The sequence below is a fragment of the Notamacropus eugenii genome, chromosome 1 (assembly GCF_028372415.1).
Source record: "Notamacropus eugenii isolate mMacEug1 chromosome 1, mMacEug1.pri_v2, whole genome shotgun sequence".
In the NCBI taxonomy this organism is placed as follows: Eukaryota; Metazoa; Chordata; class Mammalia; order Diprotodontia; family Macropodidae; genus Notamacropus; species Notamacropus eugenii.
Window position 1 is genome coordinate 660,087,575 of NC_092872.1, and position 26,351 is coordinate 660,113,925.

Here is a 26,351-nt window from a genome sequence, read left to right on the forward strand (position 1 = left end):
ATCAGTTTCTTGGCCCTCAATTCCTGCCATTTCTACATGCCTGATGTGTCCAGAGAAAAGAAATGATAGGAATGTGTGTCATTCTATGGTAATCATCATAATAAAGACCAGTGAACCCAAACATCAGGAACAAAGTCTCTAGACAAGAGCTCCAGATAAAGATCAGGAGAAAAATGGCAAGAATGGTTCCATAGCTTTCATTTGACAGCAATATGATAGAGACATCAATTTCAGTAAGATTTACATTAACAAAAGTTAAAGTGTAGTTTTAAATATATTGATGTTTCTTAATTTGGGGTCAAAAAGGTTTATAGTTTAATATTTCAAAAGAATATTACAATTATAATTAAAAATTACAATTACAAGAATTAAGAGCATTCTTCACAATGGAAGTATACATTTTGAGTACACTGACTTAAAGAAATGTCTGTAAATTAAATTTAAATGGATTCTCTGGTAATATGACAAGACTTTTTAAAAATTCCCCCTTCTTGACTAGTAAACAGTAGACATCTAACATGAATGTTTATTCTTTGTGCTGATTAACAAATGTTATCATGATCACAAAACTGACAACAGTGCCTTTTACAAGTATTTAGAGGAGCATAATTTTCTATCCACTAGAACAGTAGCTTCAATTAATTTTCCCTTCCAGTTAGAAAAATTTTACAGGAACACACCCATTAATTTAGTCATATATTTTAAAATACATATTTAAATAGGGTCAGTATGGGCAAGCTAAACCATAAAATGTATTTGTTTCTCTTTTTGCCCCTCCCAACCCCTGCTAGCATTTCCTCCTCCTTCTCATCTTCCAGTTGACCGCTAATCTGAGAAAAACTAATTACATCACAGTTCTTCAAAGGAGTGACATTTATATAAATTGAAATTAATTATGATGTACATGATTATGGTTTTTGAAATCATTATCTTAATTCAAATCTAATTCCACAATAACTGAGTAAAATAAGAATTTGGAGGTAAAATAAGAATTGTCTTCATCAGTTGTTCTCTTTTACCACCACTACTGATAAATTATGCTGCATTTTCAAAAATTCTGGAATTTTCACTAAGAGAAACAATTTAAAGGACTTCTTTAAGCTACTATTGGATACGTAATGAAATTTCACTTCTTTCTCCCTCTGCCCTCATCTTTTCCAATGTCTCTTCATTTTTACAGACCTTACGAGTTCAACATTAGAGTCCCCTCCTGGTAATATTAAAATGGAGTGATCATGTTAATTAACCTTGTATTTTAAACCAGACACAAACGTGCTACCAGAACCAAAAAATGAAAAAAGTTTTCACGTGGCCTGTTGAACATTCATTTTCAATACTGAATAATTACTCCAAGACATAAAAAAAGAAAAAAGAGAGGCTAAAAAGAATTATTAAAAAAAAAAACCTCAGGCATAGATCTTCAGATTAGGATGCATAAAAAAGTAGAACACAAAATGGTCAGTTAGCTATACTGGCACTCAGTTTGCTCACTTGTAAAACAGAGATAACACCTGCACTTTTCAGCCAAGCTCTTTGTAGACCATTAAGCAATATGTATTACATCTATCTATTCTAGAGAGGTAGCATGTCAGAGTGGAAAGAGTGAAAGAATAAAATTAGGAAGACAACTTAACCTCTACCTCAAATTATCTGTGTGACTTTGCATGAATTTCTTCACCTGAGTCTCTTCTTCCTCTTCTGCAGAACAAGGATAATAACACCCCTAGGACCTATTTCACAGGGTTGTTGTGAGCTCCAAATAATAATAGCTAGCATTTACATCATGCTTCAGGTTTGCAAAACACTTTATAAATATTATTTCTTTTAATTCTCACAACAATAACAGGATGTAGGTGCTTTTATTATCTTCATTTTATAAATGAGAAAACTTAGACAGTCAGAGGTTAAATGACTTGACCAGGGTCATAAAGCTGAGGCAATATTTGACCTCAGAACTTCCTGACTCCAGGCCCAGCACTTTATCCATTGCAACCTACCTGCCCCAAATGAAAAAGGTATGAAGTTCCATGCAAACTTTAAAACACAATGTAAATGCCAACAATTATAAGTGCTATTACTCAAAAAGACTACACTAGTCTTAAATGGGATGACTCATTTCACAAAATTCACTTGCGTATCAAACCTAGTTTACTTGTGAAAAATATATAGGTTATAATTCCAAATCAGGAAGACTCTGATGACAAAGCTCCCAGCTACTGGGGTAAGAACTCACCATCTGACAAAAACTAGGAAGTAGTCTGGTAGAAACGAGGCATAGACCATGATGTCACACAGTATACGAAGATAAGCTCAGAAGGAGTACATGACTTAGATATGAAAGGTGACAGTATAAGCAAATTAGGAGAACACATTAAAAATTACTTGTCAGAAGTATGGATGAGGGATGAGCTCATGACCAAACAAGAGATAGCGCTTCACAGGAGGTATAATGGATAATTTTGATGAAATAAAATTGACTTTTTTTCACAAACAAAATCAACGCAGCCAAAATTATAAGGAAAGCAGGAAAATAGGGGGGAAATTTTATAGTAAATTTACCCAATAAAGCTCATATTTCTCAAATACACAGAGAATGAGTCAAATTTTTAAAAAATAGGAGCCAATCCCCAATGAATAGTCAAAATATGTGAACAGGGAGTTTTCAGAGGAAATCAATACTATTAAGTCACAGGAAAAAAAAAACCACTCTAAATCACTAATAACTGAAGAAACGCAAATTAAAACAACTTTAAATACCACCTTATACACATCAGATTGGCTTAGGTAACAGACAAGGATAATGCCAAATGTTGGAGGGGATGTGAGAAATCAGGTACACTAAGGCACTGTTGGGAGAGCTGTGAATAATTGTACTGTTCTAAAGGACAATATGGAGCTATGCCCACAGGGCTATAATATAATGCAACCCTTTGACCCAGCAATACCACTACTAGGTCTGTAACTCAAAGAGATCAAAGACAAAGAAAAAGGACCCATATGTACAAAAATATTTATAGTAGTCCTTTTTGTGGTAGAAAAGAATTGGAAAGTGAGAGAATGTTCATCAAGGGGGAATGGCTGAACAAGCTATGGCATATCAATGTGATGGAATACTAATGTGCTGTAAAGAAAGGAAGAAGGGGATATTTTCAGAAAACCAAGAAAGACCTATATGAGCTGATGCAAAATAAAGTGTGTAGAACCAGAAAAATCTCTACAGTATCAGCAATATTGTAGAAAAAAATCAACTGTGAATGACTTACCAATTCTAATCATTACGATCCACCACAATTCCAAAGGACTTATGATAGAAAATACTCCAGATAGTGAACTGATGAACTCAGTATAGACTGAAACCATTTTTTTCCTTTCCTCATTTTTTTTTCAAAACATGGCTATAACGTAGAATGTCTTACATGACTGTGTATGTACAATCTTGCCTTCTCAATGGATGGAGCAGAAGGAAGATGGGAAAGAAGAATGTGAAACTAAAAATAAAATTTAAACTAAAAGAAAAAGGAAGACCTCAACGCAAGCCCTGATTCTGACAGGTACACAACATAGAAATGTGGGGTGTGTGTGTGTGTGTGTGTGTGTGTGTGTGTGTGTGTGTATGAATTTATGGGCACATATGAACACAGATCTTCCTGACTCAGCAGTCTTGCCCTCTAAATTACTTACTGTGCTATGCTGCTTCTCATATGGGTACATTATCTACAGTATATTATTATACTATTACATATGATTATATTATTAGATAATATAAATTATTTCACTAGTTGAACTGGGTTTGATATCCAGTTTGGGTTAGGTGAATTTGTTACATTTGAGACCAGTATAATTAAGCAAAATAATGATTTGGTTAGCTTATTTATCCATAATTCATAATTTGATTTAGCTATTATATATATATATAACTTATATATAATACATAATATATGCAGAACTCATTTAATGATTTATGAGTACATATGATGTACATCCTCCACAAAGTCAATCTGATGCATCACTGTGGCATGGAGGTAGCCCTAAGGCCCACACCGAGAAGCACATAAGCACTGGCTGGTGCCACCTCACTGTACAGACTTCAAGCATTATCTTAACAACAAACTTTTTTGAGAACCAGCCAGGGAGGCTCATCACCGGCAGGTTGACCATGGCAACTCAGGAAACCAAAAAACCTTTACATAGCCCTGAGCTCTGTGTAACCCCTTTCTGCTTTTGGAGTGACAGTGGCAGAAAAGAGGGCTGATGATGCTAAGAATCACATATTGTTAGATGACTTATAAACACTAATTTAAGTGGTTGCATTATAAATGTAAGATCCTTGTCCAGTGACCAACTGACACTAGAGAAAATGAATCCTATTAATCTTAACACTCCTTCTATAAATGAAACCAGAAGACAGAAAGAGTAAAGAGCAGATAAACAGAGAGAGGTCTCCCAGGCTGTCTCTAAAGAGTCAAATAAAGGCACTACATAGTTGGTCTTCTTGTGCATCCCAGAGCAACAAGAAATATTATTTCATGATACACATGATCATCTCACATTGATATGCAGATGGATAAGCATTTGGGGAAAAAAATTATGAAAATAATCATTCCTTAAGCACTAATATCTGCTTCAGAGGATGTGGAAATAAATAAATTCCATAAAGAACTTGATTATACCTCCTAGATCAGGGGTTCTTAACCTATTTTATGTTATGACCACCTTCAGCAGTACCGTGATGCCTACAGACCCTTTTATCAGAATATTTTTAAATGTATAAAACAAAATATACAGAATTACAAAATAAAACAATTATATGCAATTTTCAAAATATTAAGGAAACATGTCCACAGACCACAGGTTAAGAAACTCCTAATTAAATCAACACAAACTTTGACATTCTAATTCAATGCAAAGGGAAAGACAGCGAAAAATATGAATTAAAATGATGGTTCTGGAGTATTGAATGCCAGAAGTCTTTGGCTTCTGAAAACTGAAAACTCATACCTATATATATCCACAAATACTTTTTTCAAGAAGAAAGTCAGGTGACAACAGACATGGCAAACTCCAAATAACATAACAAAAAAGTGCTCCTGATTATACTTTAACAGACAAGAATTTACTAATAACTAGGAATATTTCTGAATAGGTCATCTGTGTACAGTCAGGCAAATAACATCTTAAAGCAAAGATGAAAATCAAAATACATTACAAGAATTAAATTGAGCAGATTTCATGCTGTGCAACAGAGGAAATGCCAACCTAATCTATTTGAGCAAACTATTAATGTCAAAAATAGAACAGGGATAAAAAAATTGACATCAATACAGACTTTTTTCAGCCTTTCCTGAAGAAGCTTAGCCAACACAAATCAATCACAACAGTGAGGGGACCCCCCCCAAAAAAAGCTTCCTCAGCCAACAAACAGCTGGTCTTCTTGCTAAGCACAGAAATTTGGCAATCAAATGCAAAACCAGTTTTGAATGCATACTCATTTGTAAAAGCTTAGAGAGGATGATCCTGTAAGTCTATGAGCAGCACTGCCTCATAAAATAACAAGATGCAGTGGAGGGGAACAAAACTACAGGAAGCTCTCTGAAAAGCAACACAGAGATTTTTAAAATGCAAAGTCTTTTAAAAATTGTTCTAACAAACTCTTTCCTTCTTCAATGATAGTGGAGGTACCACACACCCCTGATGGAATATATATGAATGTAGAAACATCACTTAGGAAAAAAAAAAGATGGATAAAGTAGCTAGTCTACATCCAGTTTATAGTCTGCGCTGGAGGTGAACATTTTGCAGATAGAGAGGGAATTATTCTCAAAGTAGCTAAAAAAGTATAGGATGTGACAAAAGCATGGAAAAAATCCCCGACTTTATTATTACCAAAAATAAGACTGAGAAAATATCAGTAATTGCCAATCATAAACTTATCTTCATATCTATACAAAATATTTAGGAGAATAATTTACACATGCATCAAAGACAATAGGCAGGCTTTTGCAAGTGATAGCCTAAATCAGACCACACCTTTACAGACTCTCAACTGACTAAAAACTAAAGAGAACATAAGATACTACTGTATTTATTACTACAAAAGAGCATTTGACCTAGTAGAGCCAAATATCATCTTAAAGGCTCTCCCCCAATGGGGTGCTTCCTACACCTATACCAAAAATGATGCAAAAATTCCTTAAAATATATAGCGATAAACATAACTTTGTTCAGAGACTTTGTTCTGATTATCAAAATCAAGTAAGGCATAAAACTGGTAGGCATGTTTGTCAAAGGTATTTACTATCCTAATGGAAGAACTACAATAGCAAGGGACTCACTATAGATAATGAGATTCTTCAGATACTCCTTTTGGGGAATCCAAATCCAATCCCTGAAACAGTGCAGCACCTTATAAATGAGAGCTGTAATCACTCAAAAGTTATCTCTGTGTGTGTGTGTGTTAGTGTCTATTCACACAGGAAAGACCAAGTGGATGAAGAATGTCTCTAAACAATACCATGAAATACCAGAGAATGAACAATCCATAGGGACCATCCATCAGTACATATATCTTGGAAAGGCACTGTATGTGGGGAATGTATTGGGACCAGAATGGAAGAGTTTGGACTTCCTTTGAGAAATTTCAGCACTTATAATGACTCACAAGGTTCTACCTAAAACAAAAGCCAAGAAGTTTAAGAACAACATTTTTCCAGTGTTGATGTTTGGCTATAAGAACTGAAACTTAGAATCACCCAAAAGGCAAAAGTAGAAATGAAGAGAAAATCACAACACACAACCAAAGAAGACTCATGCACCTAAAGTAGCACTAAGTATATTATCAGAGATCTATGACTGGAAAAGATGGTTGGGCCAAACATATAGTGAGAATTCAGGATAACCAATGGAAAGTCACATAACCCAATGGTAGCCACTCAATGTTAAAAGAGATGTTGAGGTAGGCCTCTAGAATGTCAGATTGCCCTCTCCATCTCCCACCCCATTCTTGTAGGGGACTTATGGGGAGACACTTAAAAGACCATTTACAACCAGCAAGAATAGAGAGAATACCACATTGATGAGATCACACATCCACTGAAAGAGCATTATATAGATCTGGAAACTAAGGCTGAGAGTGCTTAAGTGGCTTGCCCATGACCACACAGCTAGTGAGCATCAGAGACAGGATTCAGATCCTGGTCTCCCTGATTCCCATCCTGCCCTCTGTCCTCTACGCCATGATGATGCCTTCCATTGGCAGTGTTGCCTCTGAAAACCATTCTGACTAGCAGGCTGCATTTTGCAGGATAGAGGGAGTCTTCCTCCAGCAACATGATACATGCTGCACATATTTTTTATGCTCATCCTGGAAAGGCAGATGAGATCTTTGCCACTGAGGATGAGAAGAACAAGTGAACACCATGAGCCAAGGCAGAACAAAAAGCCTTACCAGACTGGTACTCTGGACAGGTTCTTGCCAAGCCTTGTCTGCTGACTCTTCGTGATCTTGTACAGTGGCATTCACCAGAACAGGATTTTCCTGGGTGGTCTGTACTAGCTGGGGCCCACTTGCATTCTTCACCTTATCTGCCATCCTCTGGTTTTCCTTCTCTAACTTGATTTTGGCTAGCTGGGCTTCCAGCATCCAATGTTCCTTCTCCTGCTCCAGCTTGGCAATCTTCTCTAAACTCTGCTGGACCTTAAGAATTGAAAGATAATTACTGATTTGAACCTGAAATGAAAGCAAAACTGCAAGGTCTAGAAACTATATGTGAGCAAATCAAAGTCATTTCAAAGGGCACAAACATGTTTAGAAAACTGCTCAGACTTACTAGACAAACCACTGGAAGATAAACAGAGTATAACTGTTTTCTTTTCAAACTGCTACTTGGTTTCTGCACTTAATAGAAGTTTTTCCATTTATTTTTAACCCAGAAAGTCACAACCCTTTGTCTCTACCTAAGTGGGCTTTGTCATATGAAATGTAAAAGTGTAAAATACTGAAACAGTAAGCAAAATTTAACCTTATTAGCTATGCTCCCAAAAATTCAAAAGAAAAGGCAGCAGTTGTCTGTCTTGGTGCTACAAAATGCCATCCTCCCCAGAGCCCAAAAGGAACTGGAAAAAAAAAAAGCCATTTCTGAGTTTTCTTCTTAAACACATAATTTTAAATGGAAAACAAAAACTAAGCAGTATATTCAGGAATAATTTTTTTAAGAATTCTACACTGTCTTGTCTGGATCTGAAATTAATTTTGCTGATTGTTTTAAATCTAACGATTGAGTACAGCAATAAAGGAAATTAAAACTGAATGTTCGAGGAAAATAATGGATGCCTATGCAGTAAGTTGCCCCATGTCACATATTTTATTCTTTGATTATAACAATATGACATATCACAAACAAGTAAATTGGTGAAATATCTTAAATTATTATTGTTTTGGAACAACTTAACTAAACAACTTAACTAAAAAAAAGTGACCAATTAAAGATAGAAAATCAAGTAGTTTTCTACTGATGTAAGAAGTGAAAATGGTTCAATATGTCTATAATCATGCTGTCTTAGCACTTTCAAGTCATCTAGTTCTACTGCCTACATAAAGAATCAACGATCAGGGCCAAGTTTTGCTGATACTATTTAAATAATGGCTTTAAGGTCATCAATTGAACAAGATACTATTTAACATTTTAAGCAATATTTTATGCCTATAACAATTTTTTGAATGCAATAAAGTGAAAATCAGTTAATTTAAGCTTAGCAGCAAACAGTTCATGCCAGAAATGGGAACAAGTCCTATTTTTCATTCACCTCTACGAAACTGAAAACTACACTCAAACATATAATTATGAAGGAATTTAGCAATTAGTATAGAGTTCAGAAATGATATTCCATGCTTAATAATAACAACAAAAACAATAGCTACCACTTGCATAACACCTATTTTGTGCCAGGCACTGTGCAAAACACTTTATTTTCTTATTTAATCCTCAGAAAAACCCTCACAGGCAGATGCTGTTCTTAAACGCTATTTTACAAGTGAGGAAACTAAGGCAAACAGTGGTTAAGTGACTTGCCCAGAGTCACACAGCTAGTTTATGAGGCAAGATTTGAACTCAGGTCTTACTGACCACAGGCTGGGCACTCTATCCACTGCTCCACCTGGCTGCCCCACATGTTCATAGCACTCAATAAGCAAGTTTGTCTGTATTCTCTTTAAAAAGTCAACGTGTAAAATCAGTATTTTCATTTTTCTATCACCAGTGTTATTTGAAGTACCATACCTGTTGTGCAAGACCTTCTCTGCTTTCCGTGGAACTCAAAAGAATGCGACGGTTGGCCAGAGCTTCTTCATAAGGCACCGACTCCAAACGGGGCTGCAGCAAAGTCATCATCAACAAGTAAAGGCACGGGGAGAAGCTGAGAAGTGTTTTTTCTATTCTCTCTCATTCTACATGTACAAACAGTAGTACTAAATGTTATATATTTTCAGGGTCACATACACTGTGGAATTGAGAGCAAGCCCATTATCTGTCATGCACTTCTGAGGTTAAAGTAGTTAATTTATTCATTAATATTTTGAATTATGCCCTTGTTCTGACCCGCTGCCAAAAAGAAATGTGTTGAGTCTAAATGTGTTTGTCCTTCACTCCCAAAGAAGACCATGCCATCAGAGAAATGATGACATGACTTGCACTTGACTTTGTTTTGAGTGAGGGAGGGCTGTGCAAAGTCACCAGCCTCACTTCTCCTCCAGGGCCGTCTGAATCCAGTGACCAGATGTCAGAATGACTGGAGATGACCCAGGAAGACGCAATTGGGGTTAAGTGACTTGTCCAAGGTCACAGAGCTAGTGAGTGTCAAGTGTCTGAGATAAGATTTGAACTCAGGTACTCCTGACTCCTGCACTGGTGCTCTATCCACTGCACCACCTAGCTGAGTCTAAATAAATACGGACCAAAAGGACCTTCCTGAAACACCTTGGAAATAATATTTCCTTCCTTTTATTGATTTTAAATTATGGCCTGGTAGAAAAGACACTGGACCTGGAGTCTTGGGATCTGGCTTAGAATCTCAGAGCAAATAAATTAGCCCCTCCTTCTAGCCTTTAGTATCCTTATATGGGAGGGCGCACAGTACAGTGAAAAGAGCATTAGCTCTGGGGTCTGAGGTCCTGGATTTCAAATCCTGCCTCTCATGCATATCTCCTGTGTGACTACAGGCACCTCAGTTTCTCTCACTCTAAAGTGAGACAGTTGGACTAGATGGGCCCCTTTAGTTCTAGAATGATAATAAGAAGGATCTGACTCTAGGTCACCACCCCCAAGGTCCAGTGTGTTATGCCATACTAAGTGCTTTTCTCTAACCTTCTTCAAAGACTTCATGTAGGCAGCAGCTTTCTGCTTGTACAGCAGCATACACTCTGCCGAGAGAGGACTGATGAATCCACCTGCCGCCTTAGGCCCATAGCTCAGCGAAGCAATGAAGTAGTCAACATTGCTGCTGAAGAAAGACGCAATCTAAACAAAGGATGACAAGAAGACAGATTTTGTTTTCAAAGAATATATCAAACATACAGGAATTTCTTTCAAAGAAAAGCTTAAAAGTTGGTAGGAATGAAAATTTAATTTCATTACCCTGCCCCTAACCTCAAATGCATTGATTTGAGGTGACTACCCAGGCAGTGATTGATCAAACTACAGTTTAAATGTCCTAAATTCTGGGAGCAAACCTGTCACACTGTTGATCATTTTTATTCTTCAAGAAGTGACAGAATTTTGCTTGAATGTCTTTTACAACTTTACTTCCATAGCTTCAACTATTGCCTTGAGACTGTTAATATTTGAACTTCTACATTTATATTTTAACTTTAAAAAAAAATCACCTTCCAAATAAAGACATCAAAAACGTGCTGAAAGTTGTAATCTGAACTTTGAAAGTTACTTTATATAGCTCAGTTTAAGAATAACAAGCAAAAGGTACAGTTTGGTAAGAATATATTTCATCAGCTAGATATCAAGTTGTCACTTGAGAAGAACGTTCCTGTTTCTGGTCAAAGCCCACGACAAAATTTCCGTAGTGAAAAAAAAGTGAGATGCATTCTCTAAAAAAAAAGATTCAGCCTTTCACAGAGAGCAAAGCTTTAGTGACTGTAAGTACATAGACATTTAACATTTCAAAGCAAGTTGTGTTAACAAGAAATCATTAACTACGCTGTTTATTGTTCAGGCAGCCAGAGCAAAGACAAAGTCAAAATGTCAGATATGTGTTGAGTTTGAAGAGCAAGCAGACCATCTTTCCTAGAAATGGCTTTAAGTGAATTCTAGATAAAATTATCTAAAAAGATTCATATGAAATAATCAGAATCTATGAAAGGATAACTAAGAAGAAGCTGAGAGCAGTAGCAGTGGTAGTGGCAGCAGAGGCAAAGGCTGCTTCCAGAGCTCTGGGCCCACAGATGGTGGGGGAATCAAGTGACTAATAAAAAATCCTTGAAGCCTGGGACAGTACACCCACCCCCATCCCCACCCCCACTGGAAGAAGGAGTCCTACCTTGACAAAGAGTTAGAAAGTCAAGTGTTTGGCTGGGAAGATTAATAAACATCATAAAAGAACTCAGAATACAGAATCTTACTTTGGTGACAAGGAAGATACATACAATCAGAGGACGACAGCAGAGTCAAAGCTTCTACTCCAAAGCCTCCAAGAGGAATATGAATTGGTCACAGGTCATGGAAGAGCTCAAAAAGGATTTTGAAAATCAAGTAAGAGAAGTAGAGGAAAAACTGGGAAGAGAAGTGAGAGTGATGCAAGAAAATCATAAAAATCGAGTCAATAGCTTGCTAAAGGAGACCCCCCAAAATACTGAAGAAAATAAAACCTTAAAAATAGACTAACCCAAATGGCAAAAGAAGTCCAAAAAGCCAATGAGGAGAAGAATTCCTTAAAAAGCAGAATTGGTCAAATGGAAAAGGAGGTCCAAAAGCTAACTGAAGAAATAATTCCTTCAAAATTAGAATGGAGCAAATGGAAGCTAAACTTTTTGAGAAATCAAGAAATTATAAAACAGAACCAAAAGAATGAAAAAACAGAGGACAGTGTGAAATATTTCACTAGAAAAACCACTGACATGGAAAATAGCTCCAGGAGAGATAATTTAAAAATTACTGGACTACCTGAAAACCATGATCAAAAAAAAGAGCCTAGATATCATCTTTCAAGAAATTATCAAGGAAAAGTGCCCCGATATTCTAGAACCAGAAGGGAAAATAGAAATGGAAAGAATCCACCAATCATTTTTGGAAAGAAATCCTAAAAAAAAACCTAGGAATATAGTAGCCAAATTCCAGTGTTCTCAGGTCAAGGAGAAATTATTGTAAGGAGCCAGAAAGAAACAATTCGAGTGTTGGGGAAACACAATCAGGATAACACAAGATCTAGCAGCTTCCATATTAGGGGACTGAAGGGCCTGGAATATGATATTCCAAAGGTCAGAGGAGCTAGGAATAAAACCAAGAATCACCTGCCTAGAAAAACTGAGTATAATACTTCAGGAAAAAAAAATAAACATTCAAGGAAATAGAGACCTTTCAAGCATTCTTGATGAACAGATCAAAGCTGAATAGAAAATGTGACTTTCAAACATAAGAATCAAGACAAGTAAGAAAAGGTAAACAGGAAACAGAAATCATAAGAGACTTTTTAAATTCGAACTGTTTAGATTCCTACATGAAAAGATGATATTTGTAACTCATGAGACCTTTCTCAGTATTAGGGTAGTTGGAGGGAATAGACAGACAGATTGATAGATAGATAAATAGACAGACAGACAGAGAGACAGATAGATGGCATAGGGTAAGTTGAATATGAAGGGATAATATCTAAAAAATAAAATTAAGGTATGAGAGAGGAATACATTGGGAGGAGAAAGAGAGGGATAGAATGGGGTAAATTATCTTATATATAAGTGCCAAAAAAAAGTTTTACATTAGAGGGGAAGAGCGGGGAGGTGAGAAGGAATGACAGAACCTTACTCTCATTGGATTTGGCTTAAGGAGGTAGTAATATACATACTCAACTGGGTATCTTACCCTACAGGAAAGCAGGGGGGAAGTAGATAAGGAGGGGAATGATAAAAGGGAGGGCAGATTGGAGGAGGGGGTAGTTAGAAGCAAACATTTTAGAAAAGGGACAGGGACAAAGAAGAAAATAGAATAATTGGGAGGCAGGATAGGATGGAAGGAAATATGGTTAGTCTTTCACAATATGACTATTATGGAGGTGTTTTGCATAGTAACACATTTATAACTTAGACTGAATTGCTTACCTTCTCAATGGGGGTGGATGCAGACAGAAAAAAGAGAATTTGGAACTCAAAAGTTTTAAAAACAAATGTTAAAAAACTGTTTTTACATGCAACTGGGAAATAAGATTTACAGGCAAAGGGGTATAGAAATCTATCTTGCCCTTCAAGAAGTAAAGGGGAAGGGTATAAGAGAGAGATAATAAAAGGGAGGGCAGACTGGGAGAAGGGGTAATTAGAATTCATGCCATCGGGGTAGGGGGAAAGGAAAGATGGGGAGAAATTTTGGAATCAAAATCTTGTGGGGAAAAAATGTTGAAAATCAAAAATAAATAAATTTAAATAAAAGAATAATCTACTCAGCAAAAGCAGGTATAATTCTTCAGGTGAATAAGGGTATTTAATGGAATAAAGGACTTTCAAGCATTCTTGAGGAAAAAATCAGAGTTGAACAGAAAATTTGACATTCAAACACAAGACTCAAGGGAAGCAAAAAAGGTAAACGTGAAAGAGTAATCATAAGGAACTCAACAAAGCTAAGATGTTTGAGAAGTGATACATGTAACTCCTAAGAATCTTTATCATTATTAGACAATTAAAAGGAGTTTACATAGAAAAAAAGAGGTGGTGAACCTTTGAGTAAATGAAAAACCAATGATTATTCTGGAGATAAGGAAACAAGAATCCTTCCTCTCCATGGCAGAGAGGTGGCAGACTCATAGGAAAGAATACTGCATAATTTGTCAGGGCTGGAAACTGTAGTGGGTGCATTTGTTTAATTATTTTTGTTACAAAGAAGGGTTGAATCTGGAGAGTGTGACTGGTTTTTTTATTTCTCATTTAGAGGGGTATTTTGGATTTTTTTTAAGATCTTCGTACAAATTCTTTGTTGAATCCAAAGGAGTTTTTTGTTCTTTTCTATTTCTAGAACCATTTCTGGTTGTAATATAATGACAAAAGTCATTAATAAAATTTATGCTAAAAATAAGACTAAAATAAAGTTACTGCTGAGAAACTTATGTTACAGTCAGGACATGAAACAGAAAAAGCCGTAATGAAGAAGGTTTTCTAGCTCAAAAACAGATCTAAAGGAACCCAATAATTGCTGTCTTCAATCATGGTCATAAACATTATTTGGACCAGATTCCTGTGACAGCTTACTGGAGTTCAGATAAAGATAATAAGCTTCATCATGCATATAACATGACCTCAAGAAATTTTTTTTAACCTAGCAGGTTCTACCTGTCAGATATTATTTCAGTCATACTGGAGGAAGGGGTGGATGGGGTGCATGTTGTCCTGGTGTGGAGGATGGGGACAGATGGGGAGAAAATTCTGAATTCAAATTCTTAGGGAAGTGAATGTTAAGAACTGAAAAATAAATACATTTTATATATATATATATCTATATATATACACACATATATAAAAAGAAAAAGAAATCCAGTCACAGAAATTAGTGACCATCTGTGAATTTGCTGAAAGAGAATAAGACTGAAACAATCTCTTTAACAACAATGCTATCCAATCCTTAACATTCTAGAGCTTGATGCAACCATTTTGACATATGGATTACAGCACAGTGTTTTTTAAGTATTTGGTAAAAACAACAGTAACTACAAACATCTAACTACAACTACAACAACTACAACTAAGTTCTAATTCTGCCTAGATCAGAATGGCTAAGACACTAAGGGAAAAATAAAAAAATAATTAAGAAAGTACAATATGGTTAAACTGTATCAGTTAATATTTTTATTAATAACTATTATTAAGTGCTCACTGACAGCAAATTTATTGAACTAGATTGTTTTCTATCTCCAAAGTTCTTTTACTCAATAAAACTAGTTCATATGATTATAGAATTAAAGATGGAATGGACATTAGAAGATCATCCACTTCAAACTCCTCATTGAATAGAAGAGTCAACTGAGACACAGAGAGGTTAATGGGTAGCTGCTAATATGATAATATTTGTAATAGTTGTAGTAGTAGTAGTAGTAGTAGTAGTAGTAGTAGTAGTAGTAATAGCTAGCAGGTATATAGAATTTTGAGCTTTGCAAAGCACTTCATATGTTATGTCACTGGATCCTCACAAGGACCCTATGAGATAGATACTATTATGATCACTACTTTACAGATGAGAAAACTGAAGTTAGGAACAGTTAAGGGACTTGTCCAAGAACACACAGCCTGTCACTGTCTGTGGCATGACTCCAAGAGGTCCTCCTGTCTCTGCTGTACCACCAAGACTGTCAGTATTATCATTCTATCATCTAGACAGATAACAGAACCAGGATTGGACCCACAGTCTTCTATACCACAATTTCAGTACTCTTTCCACAGTACTATACTTTTTTAAAAACTGGGCTTTATGTTAACAGGAATAAAAAGGGAAAAATTACCTTTCCTGCTCCGTTTGTTAATGCCACTACTGAAGACAGGATGCAGTCATTAGTTGTTATAAGCTTCTGAGTAGCTGTTGGAAGTTCATGCTCTATATTAGCTTTCTGACTATAATGCTTGGAAATATCTAAAAGAACAACCAAATAAAAGCTCACATTACTTCACATGACCTCTATGTATATGTTTCTATGTGTGTATGTATCAGACATATGCTAGGTCCTAGGACCTAGGATGTTACATCCATGGTTTTATATTTACTCTTACAAACGACAAAGGGGATAGAGGAAAGGTAATAGTAAAATGGTAAAATGGATTATCTATAGATATCCCTTGCTAATTAGTTTGCCTAATTATAACTCCAACATGCATGAATTTCTTAATTTATGTCACCAAAAGGAATACTATCAAAAAGAGACTTGTCCAAAGATTCCACTCATTCTTTTGAGACAATCTAACAGAAAACATCATTTCCCTTCAGGTGTATGTGAGCCCTGAACTCCCACAACTGGCCAATGAGTTTCCTCCAGGCTGAAAACAGGATTTATAAGGTCCTAATGAGGGCTTAGATATCAACTAAACAAACAAAGTATTAGATCATAACAGATCAACACTGTCACACTTGCCTGGAGTCCTTGCTGGATCTTAGCCAAGAGGTCATTCCATGTCTCACTGGCAAGAAGGGGTTAGCCATTTCAATCTTTAGCTTTAAATGCTATTGCCTCTAATCTAAGGACTTTATAATCATTGGTTCGGGTATTATTGGATGAAAATATTGGAAAAAGAGGCCTGTACATTCACATAGGTAGAAAAGTGCAATAAAACCCTGCTTTCTACAGAACATTAGGTGACTTCCCCATTAATTCTTCCTCTCTTCCTAGAGCTCTCTCTCCTTCTCTCTCATATATCAGTGCTAAGGAACAGACTATATTCTAATATCAGCACAACAGAGTTAAAAATTTAAAACTACAAGAACACATCTCTTCAGAATTTAGAAGACCCTATACCAGTACTAGAACTGAGGATGTCTTGCCATGAGGTCCCTATAAGGAGAGCAACATAGAAAAAATAGCAATTACCTGGCCTTCTTATGGTCCTGACTCTTCAGTATGAGATGGGGGATGAGGGTAGATATTCTGATCACGTCCTATATGCCCAACAAAGTAGCAACTACTGAACAGTCCAAAATAGTTATCTTGGACTATTTCCAGGGTATAATGGTATAATGCCCAATTGACAAAGAAAATAATAATAATAATAAAATACTACCCTTCAGGTCAAATAGTAATCACTCTGATTCAGATTAAATTTTCAGGGCAAGGTTCTTTACACAAGATTATGCACAATGACAGGATACTTTGTACATAACAGATATTTAATAAATGGGGCCCACAACAGGGCCCCAAAGTTACCCAAGTACATGGCGTACAACATACTTATCCACTGTACTGTTATCTATTTCCACATATGACACAAACATTTCATGACTGACATTACTTATTAGGACCTACAATGATATAGTGGATGGGAAAGCTCTCTGTAAAATATCAAGCACTTGTCAAAAAGGTCTTATAGTATCATTGCTATCAAACACGTACTGAGAGATAAAGATAACGCACAAGAGGCATTCCTTCCGCCCTCCTGACTACATTTTCTAAAGTAAACAAATCTTACACAGGCTGATAACGATGAACATTTTAAAACAGACCTCTTTTTAAGCTGGGTAACATAAGATAAACCCTACTTAACATAGCAGAATATGTGATAAAGCAGTAAGAGTTCAGAAGAATTTAAACCTTTGTTTTCTCAAATCTTTGGAATTTGGGGTTTAATAATAAGGACTGTGCATTTTATAAAAGATACCAAAACTGATCACATGAAAGATACAGAGGATACATACTAGTAAAATTCACACACCTTTTCTAAATATATTCAGTATTTCAGCATCTTGGTTAGTTTTAGTAAGAAAAAAAAAAGATGTTAAGAACAGGACAGTGAGCTATATGCACTTAAATAAAAACCAAATGCTAATAATGAGTTTAATCTGGAATTTGTAAGTACTAACAATGTCCCTGAAAAAAGCAAGAATTTCTAAGTTTATCTGCATTCGTTTTTGAACCTTACCTTTCATGACATCATGAAATTCTTGAAGGACTGAAGCAATGTGTGTTAATACTGAATTATAGTTTGCCCGAAGTAGTCCATCTGGCTTTGTACCTGAAGTATCAAAATCACAAGTCTAAACATTTTTGCAACTTACTCTCCCTGAAAAATTAAATACAATCTATCACCACCACCTAGTTTTAGAAAGAGAAGATGGAAGACCACAAAGTAAAGTATGTTGTATAGTGCAGGTACTTACTGAAATCAATGCATGAACATTAAGACATAAATCATGATCATCAAAATATAACACAATAATTTTTGTCTTTTTAAAGAGTACATGAAGAATTTAAAAAATGCATCAAGTTGCATCTAGCACAAAGTATCCACCTAATAAATGGCTGCTGCTTGGTTGAATGAAAAAATCCTTGAATCTCCAAGAACGCTGTGATAGTTTAAAAAGAAAGTAAATCATTAAGAGATACCAAACCTTTCATACCCTTTTCCAAATGTGAATCCTTTAGAAGACTGCTTACTTCATAACCATTGGCTTTTTCTAATACCTTTTTTCTGATTATATTCAGTGACTATACATATTTCAGTATTTATTCAATATTGCTAAATACACATGATAATTAAAACATCCCAACACCAGGGAAGCTACAAAACTTGAGAAAGCATCATAACTAACTACCCATTCAATCATCAGGGGGAAAAAAGCTTTTAAAAATAAAGTGCAGAAGGGAATAAATTATAATTATGCTACTAAAGATGAGCTTATTCAGTAAGAAGTTAACTTGAATTCCTAATGATTGTTCTCCTCCACGTAAGACCTCAGAAGTCTTCATTCGTCTTCATCCACCTTTTTTGTACGACCTAAGAAGAGTAAGTTCTTCCCTTTGAACTAATAAGAGTTAAAACAGACTTACTTGGCAAAGCCAGAAGAGCAACGTAAGCCTGGAGCTTCTCCAACACAGCAGTCATCTTTTTCACATCACTGTATAATTCTAGATTTCTGGCTCTTAATGCAGATGTGCAAACAGAAGATTCACATTCTTCCTCCAAACTAGGAATAGATAAATTTTTTAAAAGTGAGCACCCTGAATGATTTTAAACTAGCCATAGTAAGTTTTTATTACTACCTAGGTTCTGAAACAGTTACATACTGCTAACTGGAAAATAAATATGCTGAAAGGATTTCCCATGGTCTCTGCGTAAGCAGAGGGATTTAACAGAAACAAGAATTCAGTCTCATAAAGTTCTCATTTTTTTCCCAATGATACACAAAACTGATTCTTCCTCTTTTGCTGGAGCTACCAGTGGACCAGTAAGACCAACAACAAAGGTATATATCAATTACCTGAAGTCAGTACTTCATATTACCAAAAAGTCAAAAATTAATTATTACCTAGGATCCTCTCCTGAAGAGGTACTGTCTCTATCTAACATAAATAACCCCCGAAGAAATACTCTGGGATAAAAAAGATCATTTTATAAGACAATTCCTACAGGGAATTCATCAAAACAACAGCAGATATTATTGTCACAGATACAAACAACTATAAGAGGCTTATTTAAAAACCCAAATCAATGGAAAATGGACATTTCACTATAACTCATCACTATCTAAAAACATCTTTCAAGGAAAATAACTGTGGAAAAGAGTAAATCAACATTCTTATATTGAAAATTAACTCCTAACACATATAGTTCACTATTTTAAAACTGGAAATGCTACCTGAGAAAGATTTACTTCAGGAAAGAAAAAAAAGAACCTTTCAGCATAAAAGCCATAGAGAATATCATCAGAAAGACTTCACAGAATTTCTTTCCCTTTTTTTCCCCTCATGACTTAACTATATAACTATTTAGATTTCAGATGTACTTAATCCCCAGGACACTAAACCTTTGTGATATTGAGTATTCTTTTTTTTACCAATTAATTCACCTGAACCAATATAGTAAAGGTTTACTTTAAATGATTGTATCTTATTGGATAAGTCTTAAGAGTTTGTGAAGGACATTCTGGAAAAAAATCTTAGCTCAAGAAAGGGCTTTTCTAGTCAATTAAATCCCCTTTTATAGAGATTCTCAGGCAGATCTCTTCTAAGAATAAGCCAAGTAAGACATGTAACAAAATGGAAACAAAACAACACTACTGTATATGTCAAGTTTCAAAAGTTTCAAATTCAGTTAAGTTTTAAATATAAGTTCAAGTTTCCTGAAATGTTCTGTTTTACACACACAATTCTACTTAACCTCAGGACGTTCAGATCAAAACAAGTAGTTATGGCTGTCATCAAACCTGGTGGTGAGTCACAAAATGGAGGCTCAGCCTGCACCCAGGTATATGTCTCACGTGCAATGATAAATCAAATAGCACAGAACCTTTCTGGGAGCTGCTATTGAAATTTCCAGAAAGATACTACTGCAATGGAAAAGAAATGGCTTCCCAGTATCCCTACTTGGTTACTGAAATGCTGGTCAAGTTCACAGAAAATGAAGCTTCAGAAGCAAAAATTTATATGTGACTGGTGTTAACACAAAGCACAGGAAATTTTCTTCAAAACTAGTTATACTCACAGATGCCCAGAAACAGCTTAGTGTGCTGGCTACTGCAAGTTCTTAGACTATGCCTTAAATGATTCAGGTGGTGGGGGAGTAATCACAAAGAGAGAACAGGAGTACATTTTGGTTTTGATGAAAGTCGAAACGCAGAGTCATTAAATCCCTCAGACCAGACTGTTTCACCTACGATTTGTCTGCTGTTGTCATGCATTGGCAGAAAGAATTTGGCTCAGGACACTATACTACATACTGCTACAATCCTGAAGGAGGGTTCCGGGTACAACACAGTGATTTCAAACTTAAAGTGCACCCAGGAAGAAATGTGTAAGATCCAAGTTTCCATACTATTTTATACCCAAAGAGTTACACAGGAGGATGGACATTCCATACTCTTGGCTGGAAGCCAATACTCCTCTTAGAGAAATAAGGAGCTGATACAAAGACAGTGACTTCCTTTTGTGGCTTGATAGGCTTTGAAATTGACTGAGGTACACTTTTGAACTCTGGGGATTTTTTAGTTTTTTATATCTCTTGTGAATCAGTACACTGTACGTTTATATATACATATGTGTATAAATATATACATATATGCACATGTATGTATTTATACACACAAAGCATTCTTTTTACAGAAATAAAGCTGGTATAAATTAATATTTGTATATTGACAGTATGTAACTTTTAAATATTTTTAAAGTACTTGGAGTTTCCTATATAGCCGAGGTGTTTTTTTTTAAAAAGTCATTTAAATCTTTAATGCTTACCTCAGAAGACTTCATTCTTTTATATCTTTATTTCATGTCTGATTTTTAAAAATCATATAAGACTGTCTCTAAAAATCTGGTTATACCATTTTATGCACACTCATTATTGTATGCTTTTTTCTAGGCTATTCCTACAGGGCTAATTCTCTTAAGCATGAAGATTACTTGCTTTGACAAATCATAACATTTGACCAAAACAGTTGGCCTTATTTTAAGTCAGGTATATATTAACAAAATACTATTTTCACTGAACAAAACATAATGAACGCTACCATGTGCAAGACTCTGGTAGATACAGAAATGTGCTACTCTTGGCCATAGTTGTTTGAAGAGGAATTAAACCTCTTACTATAGATTAATGGTGAGCTTCTCTCCATTCCCACTCCTACCCCCCAAAGACAGCTTTTCTTAAAATTTATCTTAAGGACAGTTCCCTTTGGATTTTATTCTAAATACAGCCAAGTAAATGACTAAATGGCCCAGTTCAGATAGACCAGACTATGTAGGAATGTTTTGGTTTTTTTTAATAAAACAAAAAGAAAATTATTCTTTACAGGGCACTCTCAAATTAAATTAAAGTTCAAATGAAAAAGGCAGCTTACAAATTTCGTATCTTTAAGAGAGCTTAATATCATAAGCATGGGGAAGAAGAGACAAATACAGCAATAGTATCGAGTAGGGTTTAGAATATTATTTGTACAAAATTATTTGTTGTCAACATAAACATCTGTCCAAGTTCCAATAAAGTAGACTATTCCAGCAATCAGATAATGTGAACTTAGTGAAATTGTGCAAAGATTATAAGAGAAAACATAAATATAGTTTGAACTTTTAAGTATCAAAGTTCCTATCTATTTCTTGCTTATTAAGGTTAAATCTCCTAAGGAAGTTTTGTATAGTAATCCTTTTTTATTTTTAGTTCATATGAATAAGAATGGAAGATTTGGAAGGCATGTATTCAAGGAAGGATAACTATTCAAAATAAATGCTTGAGAATTAATATAGTATCTATTGTACTACACCAAGCATTTTTCCTAAGGACTAAAGGGTAAATTATTTATTCTCTTGTTGTAAGTATCTCAAGTGTGGGTTGTATGCTTCTCAAATAGCTTAAAGCCCCAATTAATTTAATTTCCATAATATTTTAACCAAGTTTCCTTTTTCAAACGGTACAGATAGTTCTTGCGTTACATAACTGGACCATCATGTAGACCTCTACATAAACTGATTCTTTACATAATACAAATCTGACCAAGGATGTGGGGAAGGGAGAGAAGGAGAGAAGAAAGGAAGAAAGAAAGAACAGCATGCCTTACGGAGGGAGGCAGCTAGCACACAAGGGCTGGGACAAAGCAGTGAGGACAAGAGGAGGAATACTTGGGGTCAGGGTCAGCCACGTAGGATCCTGGCCAGAATCAACAGGAAGAACACATGGATAAGGACTGGGGGCCAGACATGGACACAGACAGGAGAGGATGCATGACAGATGGGGGCCAGGGATAGACATGCGGTGTCCAAGTGTAGATAGACAGAAGGCAGACATGCAGGGGCTAGACACACAGGTGAGTGGACAAAGTGAGGCAAAAGTCTTCTCTCCACACTGGAGGTCTCAAGTTAAGCCCCCTACTACTCCCATCCAGTGGCAGCAGTGGTCTCTCCATGTATCCATTTTTTTGCTTTCACTTGGAGGATTCTTTTGGTTTTTATTTTTTGGGGGGGGGGCAAGTCATGGAATGCTAAGCTAAGGAGCAGCAGCAGAGAGAGAGAGAGACAGAGAGACAGAGAGAGAGAGAGAGAGAGAGCGCACAGGGTACTGTATATTAAAGTTAACTTAGGTAGTTTTTTGGAGCATAGATTTCTTTCAGAATTCTTTATGAGAAGTGAGTAGACACAGCTTCCTGAATGGGGACCCAGTTAGCTGGGTAACTCAGCTCCTTCTCTCCTGTCTGTCTCCCCCTCTCCTGTCCTCTTCTCTCCTTTCTCAAAATCTTAAATCTACTGCACTCTGAAGCTCATATATTGGAGGGCACTAGGACCCTGCCTAAGAGCTGGCTTCTGGACCCTCCTGGCTTAAAAGTGATTATCAATAGTTAACTGTTGCTGTTTCCCTCCCAGCCTGATGTTTTTTTTCTATGCCTCACTAAAGGGGCCATCCCCTGGCTACTTCTTAAAGAGGTCTATTCACTTAATGGGCACTACCTCACCCTAAGTGAGTTCCTGAATAGACCTTGGCCTAAAAGGGCCAAGGTCTCCCATTGCATCCTGGGTCATCTTCAGTCTTCCTGATGAATATCTCATCACTGGATTCAGATGGCTCTGGAGGAGAAGTGGGGCTGGTGAGCTGCATAGCCCTCACTCACTCAAAACAAGTCAAGTGCAAGTCATGTCATCATTTCTCTGATGGCATGGTCTTCTTTGGCAAGGAAAAACGAACACAACATGAGAAGTGAAATTTACATAGCATGTTCTAAGGGGCCTAACTAGTAAGATTCATGATTAACTTTCCTTGTTCTTCATGACTGAGGACTACTGCATCTCTCTTTCAAAGGGTAGGGAATGGCAACAGTAATGTACAAAGCCTCACTCATAGGCAAGAAAAATGACCCACTTACTACTTTTAAGCTAACTTCCCTTCTTGCCATGACATTCACATACCCCACATTTTTCTTTTAAAAGTTCTTCTAATTTTTCTGCTTCTTAAGGAAATGCAAGTTGGGACCTTTGCTTTGGAACCACAAGCTTTAAGCATAGGAGAAAGAAAAAACAGCCTCTCCACCACTACTACTACTGCTATACTGTTAAGATGTTATTTACCTCCAATAACTCAAAGATTAGTCACAAATGGAGAGAAGTTCCATTGAAAAATTCAAGTTCAGAAAAATATAAGGGCAATGGTGATATTTAACCTCATTCTGTGCAATGAGAATTTACCACTGAACAAACAAATGGTTGTACCAAAATACAACTTGAGTATTAGCTAAATGCTAGCATTTGAAATTGTTCATTTCGTGAAAAAACTATGCAAACTATTACTTCAAATGTTAGATAATTATACTTCATTAGAACTTAATTTGGGGGGAAAAATAAAAAAGTTATTTTAAGTTATAATTTCCTGATGCCAGAATATCTTTTTATAAGCATAATTCCAAGATTCAAAGGTCATCTATATGAAATTATTTAAAGAAAGAAATTAAAGAAAGTTACAAACTAGCTTTTATACACTTTTTAAAACACAAAATAGATATGATTAGGGAAGAATATTTACACCTAAAATTTACTATATCTATTACAAATAATACAATGCTAAAGACCTATCAACTACAATTAGCTGCAGTTTCTCACTATAGCATAAGGAAATCTATATCTAAATATTTTCTAAATTTTATTTTGCAATATATGAACCATGGTTCCTTTGTCTATTATGCTCCAGTCTTGTTATTTCTTAGCGGTTACAATGACAAGACTTACATATCTTAAGGAGAGGAGAAGAGCTAGGAAAATCAGAATTCTCAGTTATAAACAGTGCTGGCACTGATATGCAATAAGGAAGCTGAGAAAACTTGTCTTATACACTAATAATGGATTAATGTTACTGTAGGACAGAGTTTCCATTTTGTATCAGCTTTCTCTTCCCCTCTTTTCCCCTTAAAGGTTAAGCCCAGAGGCAATATTAGGGAAGAACTATGATTTGTAGAAAAAAGGAAGAGTGCCAACTCAGATTTTTATCTTTCAAGTTAACAGTGAGGACAAGCAAATATCCTGTTTTTAATATTCTTTTCCTCTTCTGCTCCAGAAATTTTAAGACTGGAGATTTAAAAAGGAAGACTTTCTGTAAAGATTTGGATGACTTAACATAGTATTTAACTTATTCCACATTATTTAAAAAACTACAAAAGCAATATCTTAAAGAAATATTAGGATGCAGACAATTTTCAGAGGAAGAAATTAAAGATATCTATAGTCATACGAAAAAATGCTCTAAATCACTTTTGATTAGAGAGATGCAAATCAAAACAACTCTGAGGTACCACATCACACCTATCAGATTGGCTAACATGACAAAACAGGAAGATGATAAATGTTGGAGAAGATGCGGGAGAGTTGGAACACTAATTCATTGTTGGTGGAGCTGTGAGCTGATCCAATCATTCTGGAGAGCAATCTGGAACTATGTCCAAAGGGCTACAAAATTGTGCATACCCTTTGACCCAGCAATACCACTTCTAGGACTGTATCCCCAAGAGATCATAAAAATGGGAAAGGGACCCGCATGTACAAAAATATTTATAGCAACCCTCTTTGTGATAGCCAAAAACTGGAAATCAAGGGGATACCCATCAAGTGGGGAATGGCTGAACAAGTTATGGTATATGAATGTAATGGAATACTATTGTCCTATAAGAAATGATGAACAGGAAGACTTCAGAGAGGCCTGGCAAGACTTATATGATGTGATGCTGAGTGAAAGGAGCAGAACCAGGAGAAATTTGTGCACAGCAACGACCACAGTGTGTGAGAGTTTTTTCTGGTAGACTCAGAACTTCACTGCAATGTAAGGACTTAAAAAAAAATTCCCAGTGGTCTTCTAAGGCAAGAATGCCTTCCACATCCAGAGAAAGAACTGTGGAATTCAATCATAGAATATAGCAGATCACGTGTGTGTGTGTGTGTGTGTGTGTGTGTGTGTGTGTGTGTCTTGCATTTTGGTTTGTTAGATGATTTCTCTCACTCATTTTAATTCTTCAACACAGCACGACTATAGTGAAAATGTATTTAATAGGAATGTATGTGTAGAACCTATATAAAATTTGTATGCTGTCTTGGGGAGGGAGGAGGGAGGGGAAAATAATAATCTAAATTACATGGTAGCTATTGTAGAACACTGAAAATAAATAAAATTAATTAATAAATAAATATTAGGATGATATATAAAAAATATCTTTAAAAATTATGCGAATTCTTTGACTAGCACTTATATGTAAATTCGAGGAATTACTATTTCAATATCATTGCCAGATTACAAAATTTATACCTGAAATGTCTATTTATAAATTAAAATTTTAAAATAGGGATTTACAAAGAATATCTGCATATAAAATTTACCTGTCACAACATAGGGACTTGGCTTAATGTGACCATATCGATATATAATATATCCCAAAACACTAGAAAGTAACAAAGAGAAACTATTCATTTTTCATAAATGTATTATTTAGGAA

At 35.7% G+C, this 26,351-nt stretch overlaps 1 protein-coding gene across 8 annotated transcripts in view; it reads right to left on the reverse strand.

Annotated features, from left to right (window-relative positions):
* The window catches only part of PPP1R21 (protein phosphatase 1 regulatory subunit 21), a 91,765-nt gene that overhangs the window by 25,146 nt on the left and 40,268 nt on the right, over nt 1–26,351 (reverse strand). For all 8 annotated transcript variants that reach the window (XR_011972758.1, XM_072635626.1, XM_072635625.1 and 5 more), the window contains 6 exons: nt 18,730–18,866; nt 17,822–17,914; nt 15,700–15,827; nt 10,359–10,511; nt 9,276–9,368; nt 7,445–7,693 (listed from right to left, as the gene is read on the reverse strand). Coding sequence is in view for 7 of the 8 variants with exons in the window: in XM_072635626.1 (XP_072491727.1) it covers nt 7,445–7,693; nt 9,276–9,368; nt 10,359–10,511; nt 15,700–15,827; nt 17,822–17,914; nt 18,730–18,866 (853 nt within the window). In the remaining variant the exon portion in view is untranslated. The remainder of the gene's footprint in view (nt 1–7,444; nt 7,694–9,275; nt 9,369–10,358; nt 10,512–15,699; nt 15,828–17,821; nt 17,915–18,729; nt 18,867–26,351) is intronic.